Source organism: Equus quagga, chromosome 19 (assembly GCF_021613505.1).
Source record: "Equus quagga isolate Etosha38 chromosome 19, UCLA_HA_Equagga_1.0, whole genome shotgun sequence".
Taxonomy (NCBI): domain Eukaryota; kingdom Metazoa; phylum Chordata; class Mammalia; order Perissodactyla; family Equidae; genus Equus; species Equus quagga.
The window spans coordinates 15,446,880-15,474,786 of record NC_060285.1 but is presented as its reverse complement, the minus strand read 5'-3'; the positions used below and the strand labels follow the sequence as shown (position 1 = coordinate 15,474,786).

Genomic DNA, 27,907 nt, shown 5'->3' with positions numbered 1-27,907 from the left:
CTTAAAAGAATAAAGATGAGTGGACAGGACAAAGGATGATTGAGGGGTGGGGAGCGGAAGGGACTCTATCCTTCAGGGCTGAGCACAGTGCTGGCCAAGAAATAGGAACTCAATATCTATCACGTAGATAAATGGAGGGAGGAGAGAGAAAGCTCTTCTAGGCAGAGAGGACAGCAGGAGAGAAGGCAAGGGGTGTTAGGGCAGTAGAAGCGGTTTGATAGCTGGAGCAGAGAAAGGTGAAAGATGAAGCTGAGAGAGGCAAGTGGGAGCCAGAGCCTGGCAGGCGGGTCTTGTAGTTCATGTTAAGGCGTTTGGACTTGATCCTGAAGACAGCGAGGAGCCCCTGAGGGCATTAGAGCCAGGGGATAACCTGCTCAAGACTAGCGTTAATCATTCTGAAGAGGATGGATTTAGTGCCAGAGCTGGGATTAAGGCTCATGAGAATTTAATTCTCTGACCCGTACCTAGACTCCGGAAGGCACCCCTTCCTGCAGTGAAGTCGGTCAGCAGCAGGAAAGAGCAGGCTCTATTCACAGGCCATGTGCTCCCACGCACCTTCCCACGGCTCTAGGCGGCAGAGCGTAAAGCAGACTGGAGAGCCGGAGCTACACTGCATTGAAAAGGACACCTGAAGAGCACCAGAGTTTGAAGGTAGAAGAGAACCATCCAGAAGCGACAGTTCCAGGACTCACCCTCCAGCACGCTGAGATTGGCATTCAGTGCTTCCACCTCACTTGTGATAATGGGACAGAGCTGGCCGTAAAAGGAATGAAAAGAAAAAAATGCAGGTTATCATATTGTGCTGGAAACCTCTACTTATGGGCCTAGACCCTACAAACAAAAGCCCTCTGGTTAGGAGACATTCTGCTTTTGGTCATCAAGACTTTCCCTTAAATTAGTTGATGCCATAGGCCTCAAGTTACATATGTACAGGCGGTATGTCATTGCTAAACTTCATAGCAACCGGGGCTACACCCAGTTAGCCCTATAAAAGAATGAGCCCTTGGCTTTCCTCCCTGTAGCATGATACGGCATGTGCCCCTGTCCATGCTGGTGCTGTCACACCTGAGGAACCTGCTGCTGAAGGGCTGTACCTTTCCTGACCGCAGAGGGCACGCGGCCGCCTCCCGCCTCCCACCTCTGCGTCAGTAGTGCTGTGCCCTGCTGGGAGGGGCTAGAGCTGTGGCCTTTACTTTCCCACTGGGCTGGGTTGAGAGCCCATTAGGTCAGACATCTATTCAGATCTACTTAGGCCCTTTGGAATTAGAAAATCTATCTTGAATCAGACTCAAGCACATCTTCGGGAAGGAGGAAGAGTACCAACATGGATGGGTCTGCCACGTGCCAGGTGTGTGCAAAGCACCCAGGATGTGATTATTAGCAGAGGCCCGGGGGCCTGGCTGCCTGGGGTTGAATCCCTTGGCAAGTTGCTTGTACTCTCTGTCCTCAGTTTCCTCATCTGCAACATGGGGATGATAACTGTATCTACCTCATCAGGTTACTGTGAGTAGAAATCGAGGTCATCCATGTAAAATTGCCTGGCTCGTAGTCAGCATTCAGTAAACGTTAGCTGTTGTTGTTTTAACCCCATTTCATCCTCACCGCAGCCCTGAGAGGTAGGCACTACTGTCCCCTCTACAGATGGGAAACAGAAGCTTACAGAGGTTAAGCGAGTTGACAGGGGTTACATCCCTAGGTTTTGAAATCTGGTCTGACATGGCTCGACAGCTGTGGTCTGAGCATGCTCTTCATTTTCCAGCAGCACAGAAGGAATCCTGGAAGCAAAGCTCTGTGATCTCCGAGTCATATATAAACTCCAGGCAAACTTAACTACCGGCTTCTTGTAAGAGCTCAAAGAACCACACCTCGTTTCAAACAAAGGAATGATCTCATGTGGGGTCCTTGAAGGTGACAGCCCTATCTAATTCCCAGTCACTCTTTAATACGCACGTTTGCTGGCACTCAGCCTCTGTCAGATGAGGATGGAAAAAGACCGTGAAGCTTCAGAGGCCCCTGACCAGCTGGGCCACCTCGTTGGACAAGCTGCTTGGTGTCTTTGCATGTTGATTTCCTCACCGACATTCATTAAGCACCTACTCCCTGCCCAGCACTGAGCTGGGCACGAGGGGGATGGAGATGGCCAGACACCATCCTTGCCCCTCTGTTCTAGAAAGGGGTCTCCGTCTTTTCCAGTCCTCCTCATCCCTCTCCTTGTCTCTCCCAAAATATAAGCAAAGAGCTCAGGGAAGGTATGATCAAGTTGGAGAGAGAGCACACAGCTAATTCGGTCTTCCCCTTTCCTCAGACACTGACTTCTGGAATCAAGATACCTGTAGCTTTGGAAGCCATCTTAACTTACACTGTTCCTATTGGCTGGAAATATCCTTTCTTCTTCCTCATTCCTTATCTATCCAAATCATACCTATACTTCCAGGCCCAGTTCAAGTCCTGCATCCGCTAAAAAATATCTCCCAGGATTCTTCCAGGCTCTGTTTATTTAATTCTTCTATTTCTCTGAACCCCTTCAGTTCCACCTAATGATCATGTAAATATGTACTAAATTCAAGTACCTCTTCTGTTATTGTTTCACAAGCTCAAGTCTGGTCTTCCTAAAAAGCTAAGTTTATTCCTTTTTCTTATCCTGAACAGACCCTAGCCTAGTGCTGGGCACGCAGTAGGTACATGAGAAATAAACTCTCGTTGATGTTTCCCCATGCTGCGGCGAGCAGTGGAGCGAGGGAACGCTGTTTCATTTGTCTCTGCATCCCCAGCAGCTACCACAATATTTGGCACACAGTAGGCACCTGGGAAACTGTTATTAAATTGCAAAGGATAATGTGTGTGAAAGTGCCTTGGGTGGTGCCTAGCACACAGTAGGTGCTCAGTAAAGGTTTACTGACCCCAAGGATTAATTAAAGCATGGTAGTACTGCGGCTGATGGCATTTCACCATGGTTGTGCAACCTCTAAAGACTTACTATTTCATTTAAGTTCCTTAAAATGGGCTTCTCCATGGGCTCAGCAAAGGAGTTATACAGGACTCTAGGAAAAAAAGACAAAAACAGGGCTTACTCAGAGATCATATCTGCTGGTTATAAACCTCCCCTAGGTGCTGCCCAAGAATCCAGCCCCAGACTAGCGACGGCCCACCATGGTGCTCTCACTCACTTGAGTTCTCCAGAAAATGAGACTTGGGCATGGCTCACTTGGGCGTAGCAGTCTTGGAGCTTCACTGTTGGCTGACCAAAGTCATTTCGGGCCAGGATAAGGACACCAGTGAAGTAGACCCCAGAGAGAAACAGATCAGCTCCTCCTGTGTCTTGGCTGTTGAGAGAAAAAGTGCAAGGTTATCCAGGCAGGCGTGGTGATGGATCGTTTCTCTGATGACCCACAGACTCTAAGTTTCTGGAGGTCAGTAACTTTCTCACCTCTGGATTCCTGGCACCTACAACAGGCAGGAGCAGAGTAGCTGCTGAATGAATATTAACTAAACAAATGAAGAAACGGATATCCGAATGAAGACAGCATTGGTGACCTTACAGTTATTTCATCCTGAATGCTCTTGCCCCCAGGGTGATTGAGCACCATTCATATAGAACGCTTGTTTGGAGAGAGAACATGGGGGTGAAGTTGGCCACAACTTATTGAGGAAGAGATAGATGGTGAAGCGACACTCAGATGTAGACTGTGAACTCCCTGAGGGAGTGGACTGTGTGTTATTCATCTCCATGTCCCCAGGACTCAGCTCATGGCCTGACACAGAATAAGCATTCAATATATGGCTGATGAGTCAGCGAAGAAATGAATGGACACCTGAATCTATGTTACTTATAGAAGAATATGTCCTTTTTCTACAGTCTACAAGAGTTCTTGGAGTTCACGAGATGGGGATAAATGGTACACAGTAGGCACTCAATAAATGCTTGTTGAATGGCCAAGTGGATGAAGGAATGTGTTATCCTGGGGCACACACCAAGGCTAGACCTAAACATTACATCCAGGACAGTGACTTGCACATAGTAGGTGGTCTGTATGCATACATTGAATTTGCTCCGTCCCTTCTGAAGGAGGCTGCAAACGCCTCTTGAACTGGGTTCAAGATGACTATCATCCTCCAACCTCCTTGTGAGGTAAAAGGGCTCCTTTTCTGTCAGTTGCCCCTACTGATGGGGAAGTGTATTGAATGATTCGCTTAAGATCATATGGTGACTCAGTGGGGGTCTAAATTTTTGAGCACCTGTCTGCTCCTCCAACCGTCAGGGGCTTCTAGCTCTTAGGAAATCATAAAGGAGATTTTGATGGGTTGCTCTGCCTTTAAGGGAAGGATGATTTTCAGCTCCTTCTCTGCTCCCTACTCCCAGCAGAGAGATTCTGATTTAAATCTCTTCTGGGAAAAATGCTCTGGAGAAATATTGTTAACGGTTGATGGAAAGAAGCCTAACGTCAAAAACATCAGCAAATTTATAAACTTTCCATTTTTGCTCAATTCCCCCCAGAACAGCAGCAGACTTTCCAGTGGAATACTCACAAAAGGGGAGACTTGACTTCCCAGTCTGTGCTGATGTTGGTGGTGCCATGGTTGGTCAGTACCTTGATTCCTACCCCAGGCACAAATGCTAATGAAGTATTTGGAAATGAAAAGGCATTGATTTTTATGCTGTAAAACAAGAAACAGAGGTGTTAGTGTAATTCTTCTGACGCATCTCTAAGTAAGGCAAAGCCAGAAATGCAGTGCAGAACTCTCGACAGGCAATTGTGAATTCCTATAAAGGAAGGAACGTCAGATCTGCCATGCTGCCTCTGGGCACTGCCTTCTAATTCCCCTCACACCCTTGGCAGGGAGACTCTTGTCCAGTTGAGGGAGAAATGAGCAAGTTTAGACACAAATTTGTAAATAATCAATGGACTTCTTTAGTTTCTTTAGAGACAGAAGTACAACGTTGCCATCATTATTTTTTCCTTCAGCTATTCCACCATTTCTAAATGGTGGGGGGGACACTAGTATTTGGATGGGACAACTATTTTTTGTAGAAGACCATAATACACATTGCAGGATATTTGGCATATGTGTCAACTAAATGCCAGTAGTGTTCCTCCCCCCCAAATCATTGGGACAATCAAAAGGGTGTCTTCGTCCTATTCCCAAATGCCCTCTATGTATCTTCGCTAGTGGAGAAACTTATTTTAGAGTGCTAACTTCCCCTAGGATTTTCTGAGCTGTCAAACACTAAACTAGGAGGCAGTGGGTTGCGTGTAATCTACATAGGTAGATGGCCACATGCATTATGATAAGTTATCATTATGAACATAGATGAGCGATCACTACCTGCCAGGCACTGTGGTAAGCACTTCACATGCATTAGCTCATTTTTAACCCTCACAATAATCCTATGAGGCCATTACTGTTTTTACAATATGCACTCAGAGGTGAGAAGATAAGGAAATTGGCTGAAGTCATATACATGTGGTAGAACCAGACCTGGGTGCCTCCTCAGCCTGTCTTCAGACTGTGTTCTTCACCAGTAGGCTATGCGACGTCATATATTGTGCAAAGGGCACTTGACTTGGAGCCAAGTGTTGTGTTGGCTGTGTAACCTTGGGTAAGACACTTAACCTCTTTCAGTCAATCACTCAGAGGAACTGTTACTCATGGGTAGTTTGGGAAGACCAAATGAGATCATCCGTATATGGTCATTGCACAAAAGAGAGGCATTCTTATAAAATAAGATTAGAAAAAATTTAAAACATAAATGAGATAGCTGAGAAGAAACGATTATTTGCTCTTTCCTTTATTTTGCATCCTTTCACATCTATTCTTTGTCACACATCCTGAGTCCCACTGTGGGAAGAGGATGGTAGAGATTCCTTTAACACATCTTGGAAATAGTTTCATTTTGATACATATAGGTCTAACCCATTCTTTGTAACTACAGTAGAATATTCCAAGCTGTAAATGTATCATTTTAAAAAAATCATCCGTTTGTTGGTGGACATCTGGGTTGTTTCCAGCATTTCTGGATTATAAACAACGCTACAACGAACATCCTCATATGTGTTTATGTACGTGTTTCTCTAGGGAGGATGCTGAGAAGTGGAATTGTTGGGTTAAAGGGCATGCAGAAACAAAAGGTCGTTGTAAATCAACTATAAAATAGCACTGTCCACTAGACATATGATGTTGTGTGAGCCACATATGTAATTTAAAATTTTCTAGTAACCACATTAAAAAAAAGAAAGGAAAAGAGGGCTGGCCTGAGTGGTTAAGTTCGTGCGCTCTGCTTTGGTGGCCCAGGGTTTTGCTGGTTTGGATCCTGGGCGTGGACATGGCACCACTCATCAGGCCATGCTGAGGCAGCATCCCACATAGCAGAACTGGAGGGACCTACGACTAAAATATACAGCTATGTACTAGGGGTCTTTAGGGAGAAGAAGAAAAAAAAAAAGATTGGCAACAGATGTCAGCTCAGGGCCAATCTTTAAAAAAAAAAATAAAAAGGTGGGGGTGGCCCCGTGGCTGAGTGGTTGAGTTCGCACGCTCCGCTTCAGTGGCCCAGGATTTCGCCTGTTCAGATCCTGGGCGCGGACATGGCACCACTCGTCAGGCCACGCTGAGGTGGCATCCCACATGCCACAACTAGAGCGACCCACAACTAAAAAACATACAACTATATACTGGGGGGATTTGGGGAGGAAAAAAAGCAGGAAAAAAAAATAAGTAAAAAGGAAAAGAAACAAGTGAAAGTACTTTTATTAATTTTTTTTAACTCAATATATCTAGAATATTATCATTTCAACATGTAATCAGTATAAAAATTATTAATGAGATATTCTATTTTCCTTTTTCCAAAAAAAGTCTTCAAAATATGGTACATATTTTACATTCATGATACACCTCAGTCTGGACATTGCATTTGCACCCGAAATACTTGACCATATTTAGATTTGACGTTTTCAACAGAGAAAAGTAAACTTACTCAAATTGTTTCAAGCACATTTAAAAGATTTTCAATAACTGAATCACGTATCAGTTTTTAAATTAAAACTAAATAAATTACAAATTAAGTCACATTTCAAGTGCTCAATAGCCACACGTGGCTAGTGGCTACTGTTTGGACAGCATGGGTCTAAAATTATTGTACCATTGGGGGCCGGCCCTGTGGCGTAGTGGTTAAGTTCCATGCACTCTGCTTTGGCGGCCTGAGAATCTCAGGTTCGGATCCTGGGCATGGACCTAGAACCACTTGTCAAGCCACACTGTGGCAGCATCCCACACAAAACAGAGGAAGATTGGCACAGATGTTAGTTCAGGGCCAATCTTCCTCACAAAAAAAGTAAAAATAAAAACATAAAATTATTGTATCAGTTTATCTGACCTCGCTAGCAATGGATGAGAACACCTGTTTCTCCTCATCTTTACCTACACTTGATATGATATGATTCGTCCTGGATTCTTCTGCTGTGGCATTATCATCATTGTAATTAAATAATTAATTTTGTAAATATATATTTAACGTCCATCTCTTTCACGAGACATTAAGGGCAGGGGACATATCTGTGTTGTTCATTACAAAATCCCCTATGCCTAGAACAAAGCCCTAGTACATAGTAGGTGCTCAATAAATACTTGTTGAATAGCTGACTTTATTACAGACCAGAGCCTGTCAGGAACTTTCCCTAGACCACTGGGCCTCTTCCTCCACAAAAACCTCTTGGTTTTATAGAATGTTATCCTTAACAGTAGGGAAATTAGTACTCCAAATAATTGGAGTAGCAGGGGATTATCACTGGATTGATAAAGCATTGGGGCAAATTGCAAATCACAGAGAATTCCTCACGAAAGCTTGACTGTCTGCTAACCTTTAAGACTGTGTGCAAGATGGACAAAGACATCCTCTTGCTACATTCCCTCTGGGGATCTTAAAGGCAACAAAGGCAGAGGTTGCCAGTTGCTGTCTGAACATCCATTTCCCCTTCTTCTTTCCTAAACGTTCTGGGATTTGTTCGGGATGACAAAGTTGTCAGGTAGGAAAACTAATTTCCCAGTCTCCCTTGCTTATATATATGGCCATAAGACTAAGTCTTGTCCATTATTGTATAGGCAGAATATTATTAGAGTGGAACTTCAGGAAAAAAACCTCATTGAAGAGGAAACTAACACAGCTTATAAGAGCCCTTTATCCTTGCTTCTTCCTTCTTCCAAGAGCCTGAAATCTGGATTCGATGGCTGGGCTGCAGTGGCCATACTGGACCTTGAGGTAACGTTAAGGATAAAAGCCAGAGCTAAGGATGGTGGAGCAGAAAAATATAAGAAGGCTAGATTCTGATGAAACTGTGCGGCTTCCATAGGATTCCTCCACTGTTTCCTTTGAGCTTCTTATTTGTGAGACAATCTTATTTGTAAGACAAAAATGAACCCCTATTACATCTAAGCCATTGTAATTTTCTGCTACATTCAACTGAACTTTATTCCTAATTCATGGAATCTCAAAACTCCGGGCTGGGTGAAACAAGAATATGAATCAATGTGTCAATTCCATTGTTCTGACAATGATGTCCTTATGCCATCATTACGGTTATCAACTAATACTTGTACAGCAGTTTAAGTTTTATAAAGTATCTTCATATTTGTTACATTATCCGATTTTTACTGTTTACTGATTTTGACTTTTGGTTTTATTACTGTAACATGGAAGAAAAGATTATGGCTACCACCAGAATTCTTCTTAGGAAGAGAAGTTCGTTGGTCAGGCAATTACTTTGAAAAGCATTTAGAGCTTAAAGGAAGATTCTTTGGTACCCAGGAGTGGGTGGAACTGCTATGCATGAGACCAGGGGAAGAAACTCTCGTTGTTCCAGAGAAGGAGAGAAAGTCTAGACAGCAAGAAGGCAGAAGGCCATGTGCCCTGTGACCCATTCTTACGACCTCTGAAATCTTGACTAAACTTCTCTAAAACAAGACAAGACTTGACGAGAGTAGATTTATTTTTGAGACTGTGGTTGAATTCTGCATCTAGGTTTATGGGGGTGAGTGCAGCAATGAAATGAACAAGAATTTCATTTAGAATTCAAGGAGCAAGGCGGCCTCAGCTGACATCTGTGTTGAATTGGACTTCTCACTTTAGGAAAGAGACCAGGACATTGAGACACCGAGCAGATTTGCCAGGTGCACACAACTGGTGTGCAGCAGAGATATGATGTGGACCCACGTGTTCTGACCCAAATGCTCCACTCTTTATCAACTTCATGATTCTATTTCTTGAGTCATTTGTCTGAGAAGCCTTTCACGAGAGGTTGTTAACCTCTTCTCTGAAGGTGCTGGTGTTACACCAGAACACATGGTGGCATATTCACAACCCTGAGATTTTAAAGATTAATTTCACTGCTGACAATTCTCTTCTCTTTTACTTACTTTGAAAAATTGTAGTTCACATAATCAATCTTCAGAAATTCAAGAGACTCATTACCCTTTAAATCTGGGATTTTTCTTTCTTTGACCATTTGCTCAATTATCTCCATCCCAGCTTGAACACCTGTGAAGGAACCAAAGAAGTATTTATTGATAATGACAAAGATGATAATGATGTACTATCATTAAACATACAAGTGAAATTTATCCAGTAAGACATGCTCTTAGATACTTAGAAAACAGCAATCCTACAAAGTGAGTATTATTGTCCTTGTTTTATAGATGAAAACACTGGTCCTCTGGGAGGCTAATGGAATTGCCCAAGACCCCAGAGCTAACAGTATGAGAGATTTTCATTATGTGGCCAGGGCTAAAGAATGTTATCCCAGGACAGTGTGAAAGGAAAAATGCAGGGGCGTAAATAATTGATGAGATGAAAATAATAATAGCTAGTTTGTATCAAATGCCTGTCTATGCCAGGACTGACTACACTGTGCACACTCTCTCCTTTGATCCTGACAGCAACCCAAGGACACAGGTGTCATTATCCTTTTTTTGCATAGGGGGCAGCTGAGCTCAGACAGGCTCACTAGCCTGCCCAAGAGCCCACAGCTGGTGAGTTTCATTATCCAATGCTTGGAAGAATGGGATGCAGAGGACAGAGCACAGGTTTTGAGATCCAGCAGAGCAGACCTGAGTGCATATCTTGCCTCGGCCCCTTACTGGTGTGTGACTTGGGAAATTTAGTTCAGGCCGCCTGAGACTCAGATTCTTCCTCTCTAAAATGACTACACCTTCGTTGTAGGGTTATTGTTGGCATTAAACCAATCTGGGGCCCTTTAAGCACATTTTGAAGAGGCTGGCCATGGTGGACACTCAAGAAATGTTCTGACCTCAAAGCCTGTCCTCCACCATGCCATGCTCTATTTCCACAGACGATCTCATCTGAGCCTCACATCACATTAGAGGTAGGCACCCTGTTAATCATCAGTCCCACTGTCCAGATGAGAAAACCCACTTGCCCCAGGCTGTGCAAGGAGGAAAGGGGCAAAACTGAGATTCACATCCATGCGGACTGACTTCAGATCTGCTCTTTTAACTGCTCTGATCTTGAGGGTGGAATAAACTGTTCTCACAACTTTAATACTGGTACAAGATATCTATTTCTGATATTTATTTCTGTGCACATCAGCACATCAATACAGTAACAAGACACAAACACATACAGATATATATACATAGATAAACACACAAATACATTTCCTGTATGTATTTCTACATACATCACGGTTCACATAACAAGCGTGCAGAAGGGATCAATTTTAGATCCCCTGTGCCAGACAAGGTACTGGGGGATGGACAAGGAGTTTCCCAAAGACCAATCTTTCCTCCTTGCCTTCCCTCCTCCCGTCCTTTATTCTCCCCTCTTCCTTCGTTCCCTCCTCTCTCCTTGTTCCTGCCTTCATTTCTTCATTCATTCGTTTGTTCCTTCCTTCCTTCCTCCCTCCCTCCCTTCCTTTATTTCCTTTTTGGTATAGCAGGAGAGGCATTTCTTGGTTACACTTAGGTATTTCTTGGTTAGACAGCAGTGCTTGGGTTGACTGCTTTAGTTAAGGAGGAATGGGAGAGATCTATCAACCTACATTCAGCTCATCTTAGGAAAACATTTACAGGAGGAAAATAGGCCCATACACTTTGATTTTGCAGTCCTTTTCCTCCACACAATCTGCCCCCACCTCAACTTAGCCCAAGGACCGTCTCAAGCCAACATTTTTCTCTCCCTTGTGTTTGTAAATACCTCTAAAGGAGTTGTTAATCTTTCAGTGTCTCAGACTCCTTTGCACATCTAGGAAACGTTATGGAGCCTCTCTCAAGAAAAACGCACAATCATCACTCATAGTAAATTTTGCCCACAATTTCAGGGGAATCTAAGTGCCTTTTGAAATCAAGCCTTTTCTGAAGCTCTAAGTTGCTACTTTTACTCTCAAATCTCCTTTGCTCTATCCTGTAACACTTTCTTCTTTAGAACCCTGAGATGCTCATTGTGCATGCCTGTGGGAGGCAGAGAGAGAGTGAGAACCTGTGGCTGTGTTCGGCTATCCCTCGCATCAAGTTGATTATTCTTTAGGCAACACTTTCTTCCCAGCCATCTTAGCAGCTTCTGCATAAAGAACTGGATCACTCCACAGTAAAGCTGGTCTCAGTCACGAGACAACCCAATATGAACTTCTGGGTTTGAGGTACAGACTCCAACGAGGGGGCCTGCAGCCTGGCTTCTGAAAGCATCTGACTCACCATAGTCCAGAGCCCGCTGAGTAGCCCTCGCTTTGATTCCAGGGTGAATGGTCTGAGAGGACGCGATGTGGAGATTCCACAGGAGGAAGCATCCCCAGAGGACGTGGACAGTCTTTTCATGCATCTGCAATTAACCAACATTTATGGTTCCTTCATTATTCTTGACTTTCTCAATGGTCAATTCCACTCAGCATTTTATTGCTCACTTCCAGATCTTACTCCATCCATCCATCCGTCCACCCATCCATCCATCCAGTAATCACCGATTGAACACACCAGAACATGTTCTGGGTGCTGATGATGGAGAGATGATCGATGTGTGGCCCCTGACTTCTGCTTCCCACAGACTAGAGGGTGAGTCAGATACACACACACACAGATGATTATAACACACTACAGTACGATGCAATGCAATACAATACCAGAGTCTTAGAGTAAACATAATGATTGGGATATGCCCCAGGAAGGATACTAGAGTGGGGGTGGGGGATTCTCAACAGTTTTAGAATAAACAAGTCAGTAGTTTAGAAAGATAGCCTTAGTGGCTGTGAGGCAATCACCCATATGCTTAAAGACCCTTGATGACTCTCCTTTGCCCATAGGATGCTCTTAGCGTGGCAATCGGGGCCTTTCACAGTGGGCTCCAAACTTCTTCCCGGCTCCTGTCCCTCCTCTCCTGTCAGGTGGTAGTGCTCTGAGCTGGCCATGCTGAGCTATCTGCTCTTCTTCAAATTGCCGGTTCTTTCACGATTGAGGGGTTTTTGTTTAGCCCCTCCAGTGTAAACACACATGCATGTACACACTCTCTCTCTCTCTCTTCCTTCTTCCCCCACCCTCCCCTCTCTCTGCCTCTGGGTCACATATCCACTTTCTGTCTGGTGAATGCATTTCCCAGGGCCAGCTCCACTGTCCCCTGGGCGATAGTCTCCCTCACCATGTCATTTTGCACTGGGCGCATCCCCCCTCCTCTATGCTTCCACTACACTTTGTACAACACATAGGCATCCATTCGAGCATCATTTGACACACACTGTTGTCTGATTGCAGGCAGGCTCACCGCTTCCGCCACCACCTCCACCGCCACACCAAGCTGGAATCATTTCACGTGGATGTTTGCATAGCCTCCTGACTGGTCCCTGCTTCCACCCTTGCCCCCTTCTGGCTGCTCCCCACACCACAGCCAGAGTGGGCTTTTAAAAATGAAACTCAGATCTTGTCACTCCTGCCTCCTTCCCCATTAAAGCCCTCCAGTGGTTCCCCATCTTTTTTTTTTTTTAAATATATTTTTTTTATTGAGTTATTGATAGGTTACAATCTTGTGAAATTTCAATTGCACATTAATGTTTGTCAGTCATGTTGTAGGTGCACCACTTCACCCTTTGTGCCCACCCCCCACCCCACCTTTCCCCTGGTATCCACTAAACTGTTCTTGGTCCATAGTTTTAAATTCCTCAGATGAGTGGAGTCATACACAGATTATCTTTCTCTCGCTGGCTTATCTCACTTAACATAATTCTCTCAAGGTCCATCCATGTTATTGCAAATGGAATGATTTTGTTCTGTTTTGCAGCTGAGTAGTATTCCATTGTATATATGTACCACATCTTCTTTATCCATTTGTCTGTTGATGGGCACTTAGGTTGCTTCCATGTCTTGGCTATTGTAAACAGTGCTGCAATAAACATTGGGGTGCACAGGACTTTTGGGATTGCTGACTTCAGGCTCTTTGGATAAATACCCAGTAGTGGGATGGCTGGATCGTATGGTAGTTCTATTTTTAGTTTTTTGAGGAATCTCCATACTGTTTTCCATAGTGGAGGCACCAGTCTGCATTCCCACCAGCAGTGTATGAGGGTTCCTTTTTCTCCACAACCTCTCCACAGTGGTTCCCCATCTTACTCAATGTGAAAGCCAGAGCCCTTTCACCATCTGTAAGGCCTGGCCCTGCTCCACTCCTCTGCCTTCTCATTGACTTCCTTCTTTAACACAAATGCCTGGCTCACGTGGCCCCAGTCTTACTGGCTCACTTGATCTTTCCTGAACAGTCTAAGCAGCCAGTATCCCAGGCTCTTCGCACTTGTTCCCTCTGTCTAGTGCAGTCATCCTCCAGATAACCACATGGCTAGGTCTTTCCCTTTCTTCAGCTATCTCAAGTGTTATCTCAGTGAAGCGTTTCCTAACCACTCTATACATAACAAGGACCCTCACCCATGACCCTGGTATTCTCTATGCACCCCCCCCCCCACTTTATTTTTCTCCAAAGCACGTATCACCATCTAGCATAGTCTATAGTTACTTATGCGTTTATTGTCTGTCTCTCCTACTGGAATTTTCAGACTTCATGAGGAAGGACTTCAGCACCTTGAACAGCATCTGGCACATAGTAGGCAATGGGTAAATATTGAATGACTGATTGAATGAACGTCTATTCCTTGAGACTGTGAGGTGGGCCAGGTATGCCTTCTGAGTTCCCACAGCACTCAGGGCAGTCCTTGATCTTAGTATGCAGCACCCTGTATTGTGGTTGTCTTCTTCACTTGTCTGTCCCTTCATCACGGGGATTGTGTCTTACTTCTATAACGCCAGAGTCTAGCACAATGCCTGGCACATAGTAAATACACACAAAAAATCTTAATTAAATAAACATCTTCTCCAAGGAGAGAGATCACATCTTCTTGACTGTTTTATTGCCAGTACTTGGCTTATGGTAAATGTTCAGTGTGTATTTGTTGAATTAATGGACTCAGTGAATTAATGCCATCCCATTTTCTTGTTGAATGAAGCACAGGTACCAACAGCAACAGTGATGTGGGTTTCTTTTAATGACACCCCAGTGAGTAATACATTCACGGGCCTTGTTTCTAGTTATGAGAGTTTACAATCTGGGTGAGCTGTCATTGCTGCCTTCACACATGGCAAAGACCCAGAGGGGACAGGTACCCACCGAGTTAAAACAAAAACATGAAACAAATCAGAGAAGCATTTGTGGGGGTGGTCAAGGAAGACGAAGTTGTGGCAGCCATGCATTTAGACAGGGGAAGGGGCCAGGCCAGGTGGGGCAGGGAAGGATTCAAAGAGGAGCTGGGATTCAGGAGTAGTCTGATGAAAAAAAAGGTCATTGTAAGAAGAAGTGTGAATGTGTGTGTGTGTGTATGTGTGTGTGTGTGTACTTGGCCAAGATAAGTGAGAGGTTGATTAAGTGAGAGGTTTGATAAAGGGGGTCATGTGGGCTTAGGGGAGAAGCCATAGAGGTGGGAATGGGATGATGTAGACAAAGGGGTATTGCAGAGAATTTACTTGAAAGGAACAGAGCAGTGTGACCAGGCAAGGGAGTGTCCAAGCAGGTCTGTTGCCCCTCTATTTTGGGCTTTTGTGTGAAATGGAAAAAGCTGCTCTCTGGAGATATACCTGCCTTCTGGCACAAAGTGGGGTCAGTGGAAAGTGTTTTAGGAAAACCCCACAACAGCATATCCAGCTTGGTGGACAGAACAGGGGCTGCCTCACTCCCCGGTTGGGCTGGCACGTTGAGTAGTACGCAAACTGCCCAACTCGTACGGTGGACTTGTGCTCAGATTACTGAATGGTCAGGTGGGTATTTTACTGGAGGGCCGTGAGGTTGAGAATTGGGGTCTTGACCTGCCTGTTCTGTAGTGTATAAGTCCACCTTCAGGTCTGAGTAGAGGCTGGCTTGGTCAACCCACTTATGTTTCTCACCTGATTTCCCAGGAGCCCCTCTGTACCCCGCTGTCCAGACAAACTGAATTCCTGGTCCATAAACACATGCTGTGTTTCCTGGCTGATGCCTTTGCTTATGCTGTTCCCTTCACCTAGGCCTGTAGAGACCTTGCACATCCTTAAGGTCCATTTTAAACATAGCCTTCTTTCTGAAGCCATTTCTGATTTTTCTAAGCTAATCTCATTTCCTTTTGAACCCTTGGTCAAAATATATATTTGTTCATGCATGTATGTTTATTTTCTTGCTTATTGTCTGTCTCCCCTACCAGAATGTACACACTGTGAGGGCAGAGACCTCATCTAGTTTGGAGGTCCTGAGCCTGGCTTAGTGTCTCAGATACAGTGCATGATTGATAAATGTTGGTAGAATGAATTGGTGAATTAATAAATGAAGAAATAGCCCTTACTTCACTTGAGATTATATTATAGTTCTTTGCAGAGATGATTAACAAAGCATTTATAGACTAGCAGAGTGTATGCAGCCATCAGAACAAATGTTAACCACAGTCCTGGAGCAGGGTCCAGGAGATCAGGTACTGGATCGTGGGGCAGACAGGGGAAGTCTTGGAGGAGTGGTCACGGGGTAGGAGGGAGGGGACTCAGGGTAGTGAGTATTTACCATTAGATTCTGAGATAGTTCAACATTTTTACCCTGCTACGGCCTTATGCATCCACTGTGATGCTTCACCCCTGTGGAGTGGGTTTGGGTTATAGAGGACAATCTACAAAAGAACCTGGGGGCAGTACTGGGGGCAGGGCTGGGGGGGGGTGGCTTGAGGATGATCAGGGTGCAGACGACAATAAGGGAAACAGAGGGATGAGAGCGAGAGCTGAGGGGAAGGGACTCAGGTAGGAGAGGAGGGTCTCTGGCCAAGGAATGAGTGATCTGAGGGTGGCAGGAAATGTGAGGAGAGGGACAAGCAGATGTGACGTCGTCCATGCTCAGAGGGATATGAACAACATCTTATACATGGTTAGAATGGAAGCAGGAGCAAGGTGCAGTTGCCATCGCTTCTAGGACTTTCTTGATCCTTTACTTGTCCTGGGAGTTGTCAAGGGGTCCAGGAGAGGGAGAGAGGCAGGGACGGATGGGACCACAGGAGTGAGGGGAACACTCCTGGGGCTCAGGTTAATGGCTACTTACCAATGGTATAGAAGTATTTCCACATTTTAATAAAAGTATTTTAACATTTAACTAAATTTAACAAATTAGATGTCTAGTCACACGAATATCACTGTAGGCAAAGAATTGTAAATGGATGTGTCACACCAAGAGAGCCATAAGACGGATTTTTTAAAAAGAGGAAAACATTTTCATAGCAGTGGAAAGCAATGTGAAAGAATGTTCCACCAAAAAGTCTATACCCATTAGACTGTCTGCAAATTAAGGTAAAAATTATATCTCTGCCTGGCACATAGTAGGACCTTAATAAGTACTTGCTAACTGACAAACTGACTGGCTTACCAGATTCTAAAATAATAAATGTGTATTTATTTACCATTTACAAAACTCACAAGAATTCTTCGAGGTAGATGTTACTCTTATCATACCCCTGTTTCAGACATGTGGACAGAGGCTTAGCGTGTGAATGACCTGTCCAAGATCACATTGTAAGTCAGGGACCTGGGAATCAAACCTTGTCCTTCCGGCTCTTAATTCCAGTGCTCATGAATTTTTTCCCTTTAATGACTTGATAAGTTCTAGATTTTTCATTTTCATCTGGGAATTTCAGACAGCAGTTGCTTCATGCCATGTTCTATGTGGAGAAATTCATGAAGCATCTGGAATTTCTCAAGCATCAAGGTGCAAATCCCTTTGTATTGTCTTGGGCACAAATGGAGTTTTTTTTTTTTTTTTCTCCTGCTTTATCTCCCCAACCCTTCCCCCCCCCCCCCCCCCCCCCCCCACCCCGTTGTTTATCTTAGTTGCAGGTCCTTCTAGTTGTGGGATGTGGGACGCCGCCTCAACGTGGCCTGACGAGCGGTGCCACGTCCGCGCCCAGGATCCGAACCTTGGGCCACCGCAGCGGAGCGTGCGAACTTAACCACTCGGCCATGGAGCCGGCCCCTGGAGTTTCAAATTCCCTTCTAGCAGCAAAAACCCGTGTTCCCTTCTTGGTTAAAGGAAGTTTCTGAAGTGCTCTCTACTTTGATGGAAGTCCAGGAACTCAAAATTGCACATAGAAAAACATATTTTTCCTCTAGAAATTTTATGAGTGAATGAAATCACTGGGCTATAAAGGGATGGATTGTATGTCACTCTAAGTTGAATTGTTTGGTTAGGATGATAATTTATGGGCAGAGGAGGAAAGAAATCTTGTCAAGCAAGATGACTCCTAAAAGGTTAAGTAATTTGGCTGACAAGTAAGGGCAGGGTGAGTTGCCTGTTAAAAAAAGGGATCCAAGAAGATTTAAAAACCCTGCCAGCAAGTTACCTATTTTGTCACATCTGAGGAATGGCTTCTTTCCAAGATTCAAAGCCTCAGAAGTCATTACATTTCTCTACCAATATACGGACAGAATAACACTTCGAAATTAAATGGCCCTTGCCTGAGTCATTCTGGCGACCAGAAACGGGAAAACTCTAGCACAATTTAATTCCTGAGATTCACAGATCTACTCATCATTACTACTCATGGAGGAGAACATTGACAGACTCTGGAAGAATTGATTAAAGGGGTGAGGAGTGAATGAAATGTAGCCTTCAAAACAGAGGCAAAGGTTGAAAAATTAAGTTCAACAGGCTAAGAGAAGCCTAGAGTATAAGAATATGCCAACATAATGGTTAAGACAAGTGTATGTGGAGTCAAAATCAACAGGCATATATGGGCAGAATTAGAAGAATATTTCAAGGGATTCAGCTCACACATCTGATTTTATAGCAAGATCTCTAATGACAAGGACCTTGAAAATTCACGCCAAGTCTTTCCTCCCAAAACTTCACGCTTAACAAAGACAACCTAAACAGTTCAGGCAAGTGGGAGGGTCATTTGCTCTGGCAGGATCTAGGTCACTGAAATGGTTTAGGATGGGGCTCCAAAGAATAGAGACCACAGCAGCTCCTTAGTCCTAACCACCCTGGTTGAGAGACAAGTGAGCATTTTCTGCCACTGTGCTGGGTTCCCTACAGAAGGGGAAGCAAAAACAGGTCCAGACTATCGAGTGACCCTCTTAATATTGCTGAATGATGCAAAACTCAACATATAGTCCAAACTAACTCTCTCGTTTTTCTTAGAGTTGTTCACAGTCTTCGCTAAACCTCTTGCCTAAAAAGCCTGAGTGAGCATGACTTAAAAAACAACCAAACAAACAAAACCCAGATAATAACAACTCAGGATATGCGACAGCTGATGTTCAAGGTGTCCAGCGGGACGGTAATTCCCCTTGGGAGATCCAGCACCGGCAGAGACTTGACATTTGTTCATGATTCTTACCTCAAGCAGAGGAAGCGTCCGCAGCTGGGGAGCACCTTCTATTCCCTCCGACTTTGAAGTCGATGTGTTCTCCACTTGAGCTGTGAACTCAGCTGCTGTAAGGACAAGATAATTAAGTCTGAATCATCTAGAGGTGGATTTTTTTTATGCCTCTTTCAAAAGGTGGGACATAATTGCTTCACTTCAATTACCCAATGGCATGAATGAACACTACAGTCTGTACCTAGATGAGCAGACAATGCCACCTATGCAATAATTACCTCCTTGCAACATAGATACACACACACACACACTGACACACTTGTGAAATGGTTATGGCTACTTTACCAGAAAGATTCAGTCAAGAATTCCCACGTGTTGAAAAAGGTGTCAAATTGCATTGAATTGGGAGAGGAAGAATTTTCCTTTCTGAGATAATCAGCTGGCTTCTACTAGTCAGGGTGCCTGCAGTGGATGGCTCTACTACTGCCCAGAATACCTTTCGGACTTTTGGTGGATCCAATTCAGTCTGAAAGCACGAGGCTTGATAAGCAGGCTGACCTAGTTACCATCTTTCTCTTTCAGGGTAGGACCACAGATAGCATCTCTAAGCGTTTGCTCATTTTCAGGTTATCAGTCGCTTCCTGACCCGGCATTCCTTTGATGTGAGTTGGGTGGGTTCGTCAACTATTACGTAACTTGACATCTTTAGATTCTGACCCCCATCCCCGCTCCCATGCCCATGTTTTAGTCATTGCATTTTAGATGGCCAGGGATCTGATTGCACGAGGTGTCTTATGTCTTATTTACAATTTTCTGGGTAAGATAGGGTGAACAACCATCCTGGTTTTCCCAGGATGCAGGGTTTTCAGTACTAAACACCAGGCAGTCCTGGGAAAACTAGGAAGACTGGTCGCCCTAGTAAGAGAACCAGGCTTGTGCACTTGGCATCGTCCGCACTTCTGATAGCTTCTCAGTGTTCTCAGCCAGTGTAGCTTGAGATACATGTACCTGTTTAACTTGTTTCCTTAGGGGTAAAATGGGGTTAAAAATAGTCTCTACCCTGATAGGTTCTGGTGAAAGAAAAATGTTGATAATTATCTTAGTCTGTTTGTGCTGCTATAATAAAATATCACAGGTGAGTCTCAGCTAAGCTAAGCTTATAAGCTAAGCCGCATAGCTTATAAACAACAGAAATGTATCACTCACAGTCCTGGAGGCTGGGAAGTCCAAGATCAAGGTGCCAGCATGGTCACATTTGGGTTAGGACCCTCTTCCTGGTTTATAGCCAGTGCCTTCCGGCTGTGTCCTTACATGATGGAAAGAGCAAGGGATCTCTCTGGAGCTTCTTTTATAGGGCACTAATCCCATTCATGAGGGTTCCACCCTCATGACTTAAGTATCTCCCAAAGGTCCCACCTACTAATACCATCACCTTTAGGGGTTAGGATTTCAGCATATGAATTGTGAGGGGACACAAACAATCAGGCCATAGCAATAATGTACAAGAATATGCTCTTAAAACTGTAAAGTGGGGGCCGGCCCAGTGGTGTAGTGGTTAGGTTTGCATGCTCTGTTTCAGTGGCCTGGGGTTTGCAGGTTCAGATCCCAGACACGGACCTACACACTGTTCATCAAGCCACGCTGTGGCGGTGTCCCATATACAAAATAGAGGAAGAGGGGCACAGATGTTAGCTCAGGGACAACCTTCCTCAAACAAAAAGAGGAGCATGGCAACACATGTTAGCTCAGGCCAACCTTCCTCACTAAAAAACCCCAAAAAACAAAAAACCCCAAAAAAACAAAATAACCGTGTAAAGTGCTGGGAAATCATATTCATTAGGATTTGGCCATATCAATGGTGATATCAGCCTGCAGACACTCTCCTCACAGAATCATTTATTGTCAGTCATCATAGAGGAATCCATTCATTAAATCAACAAATATTTATTAGGTACCTACCATGTGCAAGTCCTCTTCAGCAAAAGAGACAGAATCCCTGTCCACATGGAGCTTATGTTCTAGCAGCTGGAGATATAAAATAAACAAGCAGACAACAAAAGAAACAAAAATGTAAGGACTATGAGACGTGCTGTGAAGGAAAAAAGGGACTGAATTTGGTGGGGTGGACTTGTAATCGGTTGGGTGATTGTAACTGGGGGTGGTGTGCTTACTTTGTTAGGATGATCCAGGAAGGCTTCTCTGAGGAGGTGATATCTGAACAGAGATCAAAGCATTAGAAGCCAGGCAGGCAAAGCATTGGATGGAATGGGCCAGCAAAGGTGGGCCAGTGAGTCTGGAATGTTGTAAAAATGCAACATGACTGTATTTGCCAGCAAATGCTGGCAAAAATGATGGTATTAGACGTCCAAATGGTGATATCCGGTGGGTGGTGGAGTTTGGGGAGAGGTTGGCTAGGAAACACAAATTTCCAAATCGTTATCCTAGAGGCGGAATTAAAGCCACGGAAGTGGATGAGATCCTCTGAGGCTGTTTCCCATGGTGCATGGGCTACTGGAGGGATGCGGAACAATTTCAGATGCTACACAGGTAAACACTTGAAGTCACATTGTGATTATTTTTAGAGTATTAGGAATAAAATACAGGACTAGACACAGAAGAAGATGAATAACATCACACACGACACGGGAAAAATTTACAAAGTACCTCTAAGTATGTCTGTCTTTTCCTCAGGGTTTTCCCTAGACGGCAGCATCAGTTTCCTCCCTCTCTCTCTCTCTGTCTGTGTCAGGTCCTAGCTTTCCTCTTATCTCTTCTTCCCAGAGCAGCTTCTCAGCTCTTCCTCCTCCCCTGCTCCCCACCTTCATTCCTGGCCCCAATTCTTTTCTCTTGTCAGAAAGATTCAGATCTTGCACAGTCTTTCATTTGCATCTCACATCCATTAGCCAGCTGCTTAGGACCTGCTAGATTTAGAAGGAAGCTGAAACTGTAAAACAACAGTATCTTTCCTGATGCAAACAACTAATTTTTCTTTTTGTCACAAGAGACCTGAAAGTCTAATCATATCTTGTTGAAAACCCCAGAGCCATTGCTGCGTATTCCAGGACTGTTGGCCCAGGGTCTGGGCAGAGTTCTCAGGGGGGCTGGCATGGATGAATGATGAGGACAGAGAATGTGAAACGTGGGGACCTGTCCTGCAGTCCTGGAGGGCTCTTGCCTCCTGGAGCAGTCCTTGAGCAGGTCTCGCTGGCCCTGCTCTGCCCACCCCAACTCTGGGACCTTGGGAAATTTACTCCCTCCTCGAGGTTTCAGAGCCATCATCTGTAAAAGCAGAGACCACATTTACTTTGATGAGTCATTATGAAAATTAAAATAAATGAGTTAGCACATATTAAGTTTTCCATACCGTCGAAAATTAGATGCGCTATTGTATTTCCTTTGTTTTTATTTCAAATTAATAATTTACAAGCTATTTCAAATAACGTTTATTTTTAAGAAGTATACAAAATTTAGCTTTCATGGCATTTATTTTTTTACAGTTACCTTCTACTTGGAAATTAATACAAAATTTTCTCTTAATATAGCTTCCCCTTTTAAATAAATTTATAAACATTTTAAGAAGTAGGTTGATTTACGGGAAAAAAAGTAAATAATAGTACAGCTCATGTGGGATGTGGAAAAACTTTGGAAAAAGGGGCTCAAATAATTGGAGTTTAGGAAACAAAGATCTAAGAAGAGAGTGTGGCTAGTCTGTTTTATCTCATTTGGAAGGGGCCTTAGAAATCAGCTCATTGGGCTTCCTTTCTGTTCAGGGAAACATTTTAGGGCAAATTTGCCAAATTCGTCATTAACAACAACAATGACAAAAGCCAGCAGCACCATATCCAGTTTCACTATTTATTTTAGTTTTCCAGATTTAACTCAAGATTTGCTGGGAACACCTGCTAATCCAGCCTACCCACGATGGCAATCTAGAATGCAAGATTAATTGTTTCACTTACTAATGACTGACAGTGTATTAGTCTCTGCAGATCAAGGGGCACCTTTAATTAAAACTCCAAAAAGAAAAATTGTAATTAACTAGGTAGAATAATTGTTCATTAAAGAAAGATGTCCAGATACAGTGGGAAGGAACTGAGACCCCAGTTCTTAGTTTCTAGAGTGTCTGGGCTATTCCCATACAGAAAGAAGCTATCTGAATCCAGACTTCTTTTGGAACTTGGAAGACAAATTATGTTATTCTTTGTGGGAAACAAAAGCAGGAGGGGACAGGGATCATGTGTATATGGGGGGATGAGCCAGATAAGGCAGTTTTACGGCAAAACACACTTTGAGCTCTGATTCCTTATCTCCCTCCAGCATTTTGTGTTTGTGAAATCTGGTGAAAAGGAAACCCTGAGACAGATATAAGAGGTAGAGAGAAATAAGAGCTAACAAATATTGAAATGTTTGTTATGCTTTGGGTGCTATCCATATATTAACTCATTAAATCCACACCAAGACGGTATGAGGTACTAATACCATCTCCATTTTATAGATGAGGGAACTAAGAGGGGAAGTGATTGCCTAAGCTTAGGGGTCAGAGCCAGTAAGTCATGGAGCCAGGATTCAGGACCCAGGTGTTCTGCTTCCAGGAGTCCATCCTCTTGACCACTATGCTAAGCTGTCTTTTTAGGAAGGTCACTAAAGGGCAACCCACAGCCCAGGGGATGCAGAAGGTGAGGAGAGAGAAGGATGCTGTTGCTAGGCAACCCATCTGGTTTTCCAAGCTGCTAATTGAATCTGTGTAACACAGATATATGTGTGTGTTTGAAATCCCCACCAGAGGAAGCTGCCTGGAGTTTGTGTGGCTCTTGAGAGAGATAAGTGACCCTACAGTTACTCGGCAAGGGCTGGGAGAGGTCTGGCAGAATCATCCTATCACCTGGCAGCAGCTCCCCCGCCCCTCCCACTCCGTCCCAGGCCACACTCTCCTGAGGTCTGTGTGATGACGTTTCTGTGTAGTGACTGACTCAGACCATGGCTGCATCCACCAGTCAAATGCGGGAATGGTTTATGGCAATGACTGCCTCTTGGTTTTCAAAAATATACAAACCCACTTACCTCCACATATTATGAGTTATCTAAAAGGGAATTAAAGTTAAAAATGAATTTAAATTCACGCTAAATTTTAAATGTACATACATATAACTTTTTATAAGACATGAGACATATTGTGGAACCGAGCAAACAAGATCATGTGACACAACCCTGGAACGTCTGGGAATCACTGGTGTGAACCCAATTCAAACAGACAAGGATTTCTCCACATTGGTGCTCCTGACATTTTGGGCTACGTAGTTCTTTGATGTGGGGGCTGTCCTGTGCATTGTAGGATGTTTAACAGCATTCCTGGCCTCTACCTACTAGATATTAGTAGCACCACTCTTTTCTGCCCCACTTGTGACAAAAACGTCTCCAATCTATGCCAAATGTCCCTTAGCAGGCCTCAGTCGAGAACCACATAAATAAAGTAGGTATAGTAAAGCATCCTATCCAGCCCTTACAGTAGAAAATGGCGTTCTTCTTCAGGAGCAGATTCGAATATTCCTAGGAATATTTTTCTTAATTACCCAATAAATATGTGAATACATTCTCTTGGTAAAAGATTCAAACAATACCGGTTTACACATCAAACTGAGAAAATCCTTACCATCCCCCCCTCCCCACTACATCCCTGTCTCCCGTAGGCCTCTTTCTAGTTTGCTTTCCAAGAATAATATTTTTATTTATTTCTCTCAATGGGTTCCAGAAACTTTCATTTGGTCCGCAGATAGGGTTTTAAGCATTTCAACAACTGCTGAAGATTCTTTTTCTAACTTGCATGGTTTTAATTTCAACTCATAGCATTTTTTAAGGCTCATTTCCATTTCTCACCAAGCACAGACACTCAAAGTCTTTTAAAAGGTGTTAAAAAAAAATACCCAAAACAACTAGAGCAAGACCACATGGTATAGACCAGAAGTTCTCAAAGAGTGGTTTCACAGCAGCGTCACCTGGAGATCATCAGAAGTGTAAATTCTCAAGTCCCCCTCCAGACCGGCTAAATTAGAAACTCTGGAGTCGGAACTCAGCAACTTGTGTTTTAAAACGCCCTCCAGGTGATTCTGAGACACGTTAACATATGAGAACTATTGGTATGTAGTTTCAAGTTCAAGATTCAGGAAAATGAATTGGAATTGTAAGAAAACACCCCAACAAAGGTCAACCCAACTTCCTCTGTCAGAGACTTTCTCTGGTAGAGACAGAACGAGGGTCTTACTTTTCCAAACAGATATATTAAGAACTCAGAGACAAGCATGAATATATTCATATCATCTTAAATCTTGCTTAACCAGCCTTCACATTGGAAGTGGGGGTTGAGGGGTGTTGAAGATGGGTAAGACCTGCCTTTCCCCTTGAGAAACTCATAACCTAGGACTGGAGAAAGCCTGGTGTACAAATAATCGCACTGTGAGATGATGGATAACACTGAAAAGTTGTTCCAAGTGCTCTTGGAGCAAAAGGAAGGAGCAACACACTCTGCCTGGAAGAAGGGAAGGAAAGCTATTTCAGGTGGAAGGATCAGCATGTGCAAAAGCACAGAGGCACACAAACCAGCTGGGGGGAAAGGATGTAATGGGGAGGGGGAGAGGATTTTGGAATAGCGCAGTGTGAGTAGTCTGTAGGCGTCACTGGGCAGACTGAAGAAAGTGATTTCCCACTAGATTATGAAGGGTTTTTGTCATGCACAGAAATTTTATTTTTACCCAGAAAACTAAAGGAAACTCAGCAATAAGAAAATAGCACAATTAAAAAGTGAGCAAAAGATCTGAACAGACAGATGGTAAATAAGCATAAGAAAAGATGTGCAGCACTGTCATTAGGAATTCAAATACAAACAATGAGATACAACGACACACCTATTAGAATGGCTAAAATTAAAAAAAAAAAAAAACCTGACAATACAAACTGAGGGTGAGGATGCAGAGCAAGAGGAACTCTCATCCATTATTGATGGGAACATGGAATGGTACAGCCTCTTTGGGAAACGGTTTGGCAGTTTCTTATAAAACTAAACCTAGTCTTACCATATGACCCAGGAATAGAGTTCCTAGGTGTTTATAGAACTGATTTGAAAACTTATGTCCACATAAAAATCTGCACAAACATTATAGCAGCTTTATTCACAATTGCCCCAAACTAGAAGCAACCAAGATGTCCTTCAAGAGGTGAATAAACTGTGGTACAGCCATACAGTGGAATGTAATTCAGCATTAAAAAGAAATGAGCTATGAGGCCACAAAAAGACCTGGATTAATCTTAAATGGATATTGCTAAGTGAAACAAGCTAGTCATGAAGCCAGAAAATGCTACACAGTGTATGATTCCAATTATATGACATTCTGGAAAAGGCAAAACTAAAGAGCTGGTAGAGAGATCAGTGATTGCCAGGGGTTGGGGACTGGTTGTGGAGGAGGGTGACGCACGGGATTTTTCAGGTTGGTGAAACTATTCTGTACAATGCTATAATGTTGAAATAAGACATTAAGCATTTGTCAAAAACCACAGAACTTTACAGCTCAAAGAGCAAACCTTGATGTATGTAAATTTAAAAAAATCACTTAGGAGATTGGGGGATCCAGGATGGAATGCAGAATGTGACAAAATAATCTCAATGTATTACAAATATATGAAACAACCTTGCTGAAGGGGATGGGGGAATAAGGTGCTGACCTGTATAACTTTGGAAATGACTAGAATTTGTAAGACTAAAGGCAACAGGAACTTGTTTAAGCGCTATACTCTAGTTGATAATGTTGTTTCCCGCAGGGTTATGGGTTAAGAATTCTGAAACCACTATACATGTACACCGGAATTAAACAACTAGGTAAATAAATGGACGGTGGATGGTGGCAGCCAGGTTTGTCACAGTTGGATTGGAAGGTTACAGATAAGTGAGGGAAGAGGCCAGAATGATCCATGTGGTAATGAATTAGAGTTGGAAACATCAGAATGGATTCATGCTTAGCTTAACACAGATACAGATGGTTACATATAGAAATAGTATACGCACACAGACATCTCCTCACTCTGTCAGATGAGAAGGCCTGGAAGCAACAACACCCCAGTAGCAGTGAGCATACCTAGCCCCCAGATCTTGATTTCTAAAACCATTCTCCACTAAAAAGAAACAAGGCTCCTTGGAAAAATGGCTGATTCCAGGGTTGGGACATGGTATAGACAAAGTGATCCTGGAGCATCTTGTAGGGCCATAAAGTAAGAAAGTGCTCAAAGACAGAACAAAAGGGAACAAAGGGACAAAAATCCACAATGATGTCAAATGGATACAGGAAACGACTGAAAGATCTCCCAACGGCCACAGCTGGAAGAACAGGAGCAAATTAAACAAAATGAAGTAGTATTGGATTATAAGCCAAAGTATAAAATAGATATATCCATACTGATACAAATGATTGAATAAATAGAAAATAGACAAATCTCCTGAACAGAAAATATTAAAAGAATTTATGTAAATACTCCACCTTTAAGAGGTGCAGTGTAACTTCCACTCCTTAAGTCTGGGCTACACATAGTGATTTTCTTCCAAAGTGTACGTAGTGTGAAAAGGAGAAAAAAAGAGAAGAATTTCACGGTGGAGAAGCCGAGTGATCAGGTTCACACCAACAGCGAGAAGTCATATTGATAGTAGGTACTGCTGATAGGATGTGATGTGATGGGAACGGGGCTTTACCTCAGTGGACCTCCTCCCGTGAGCACATCACTTCCGTCTAATCACGAGAAAATCCCAATGGAGGGACATTCTACAAAATACCTGACCAGTAATCCTCAAACTGTCTAGGTCATAAAGAAGCAAGGAAAGTCTAAGGAACTGTCACAACCAAGAGCAGTCTAAGGAGACGTGAGTGTAACGTGGTGTCCTGGATGGGATCCTGGAAAAGAAAAAGAACATTAGGAAAAAACTGAGGCAATCTGAATAAAGTACGGGCTTTACTTAATAAAAATGTATCAATATTGGTTCATTAAGTGTGAGAAATATACCTTACTAATCTGTTACT

The 27,907-nt window shown here is 43.4% G+C and overlaps 1 protein-coding gene across 1 annotated transcript in view; it reads right to left on the bottom strand.

Moving 5' to 3' along the window:
* BPIFC (BPI fold containing family C) overlaps window positions 1-20,076 on the bottom strand; it is a 42,023-nt gene extending 21,947 nt beyond the window's left edge. Inside the window, exons 1-8 of the mRNA XM_046646484.1 lie at window positions 20,058-20,076; window positions 18,870-18,964; window positions 11,701-11,824; window positions 9,409-9,529; window positions 4,528-4,656; window positions 3,168-3,323; window positions 2,978-3,041; window positions 693-753 (exon numbers count right to left, since the gene is read on the bottom strand). Coding sequence (XP_046502440.1) covers window positions 693-753; window positions 2,978-3,041; window positions 3,168-3,323; window positions 4,528-4,656; window positions 9,409-9,529; window positions 11,701-11,824 — 655 coding nt within the window. The 5' untranslated portion in view covers window positions 18,870-18,964; window positions 20,058-20,076. The remainder of the gene's footprint in view (window positions 1-692; window positions 754-2,977; window positions 3,042-3,167; window positions 3,324-4,527; window positions 4,657-9,408; window positions 9,530-11,700; window positions 11,825-18,869; window positions 18,965-20,057) is intronic.
* Between the last annotated feature and the right edge of the window lie 7,831 nt (window positions 20,077-27,907).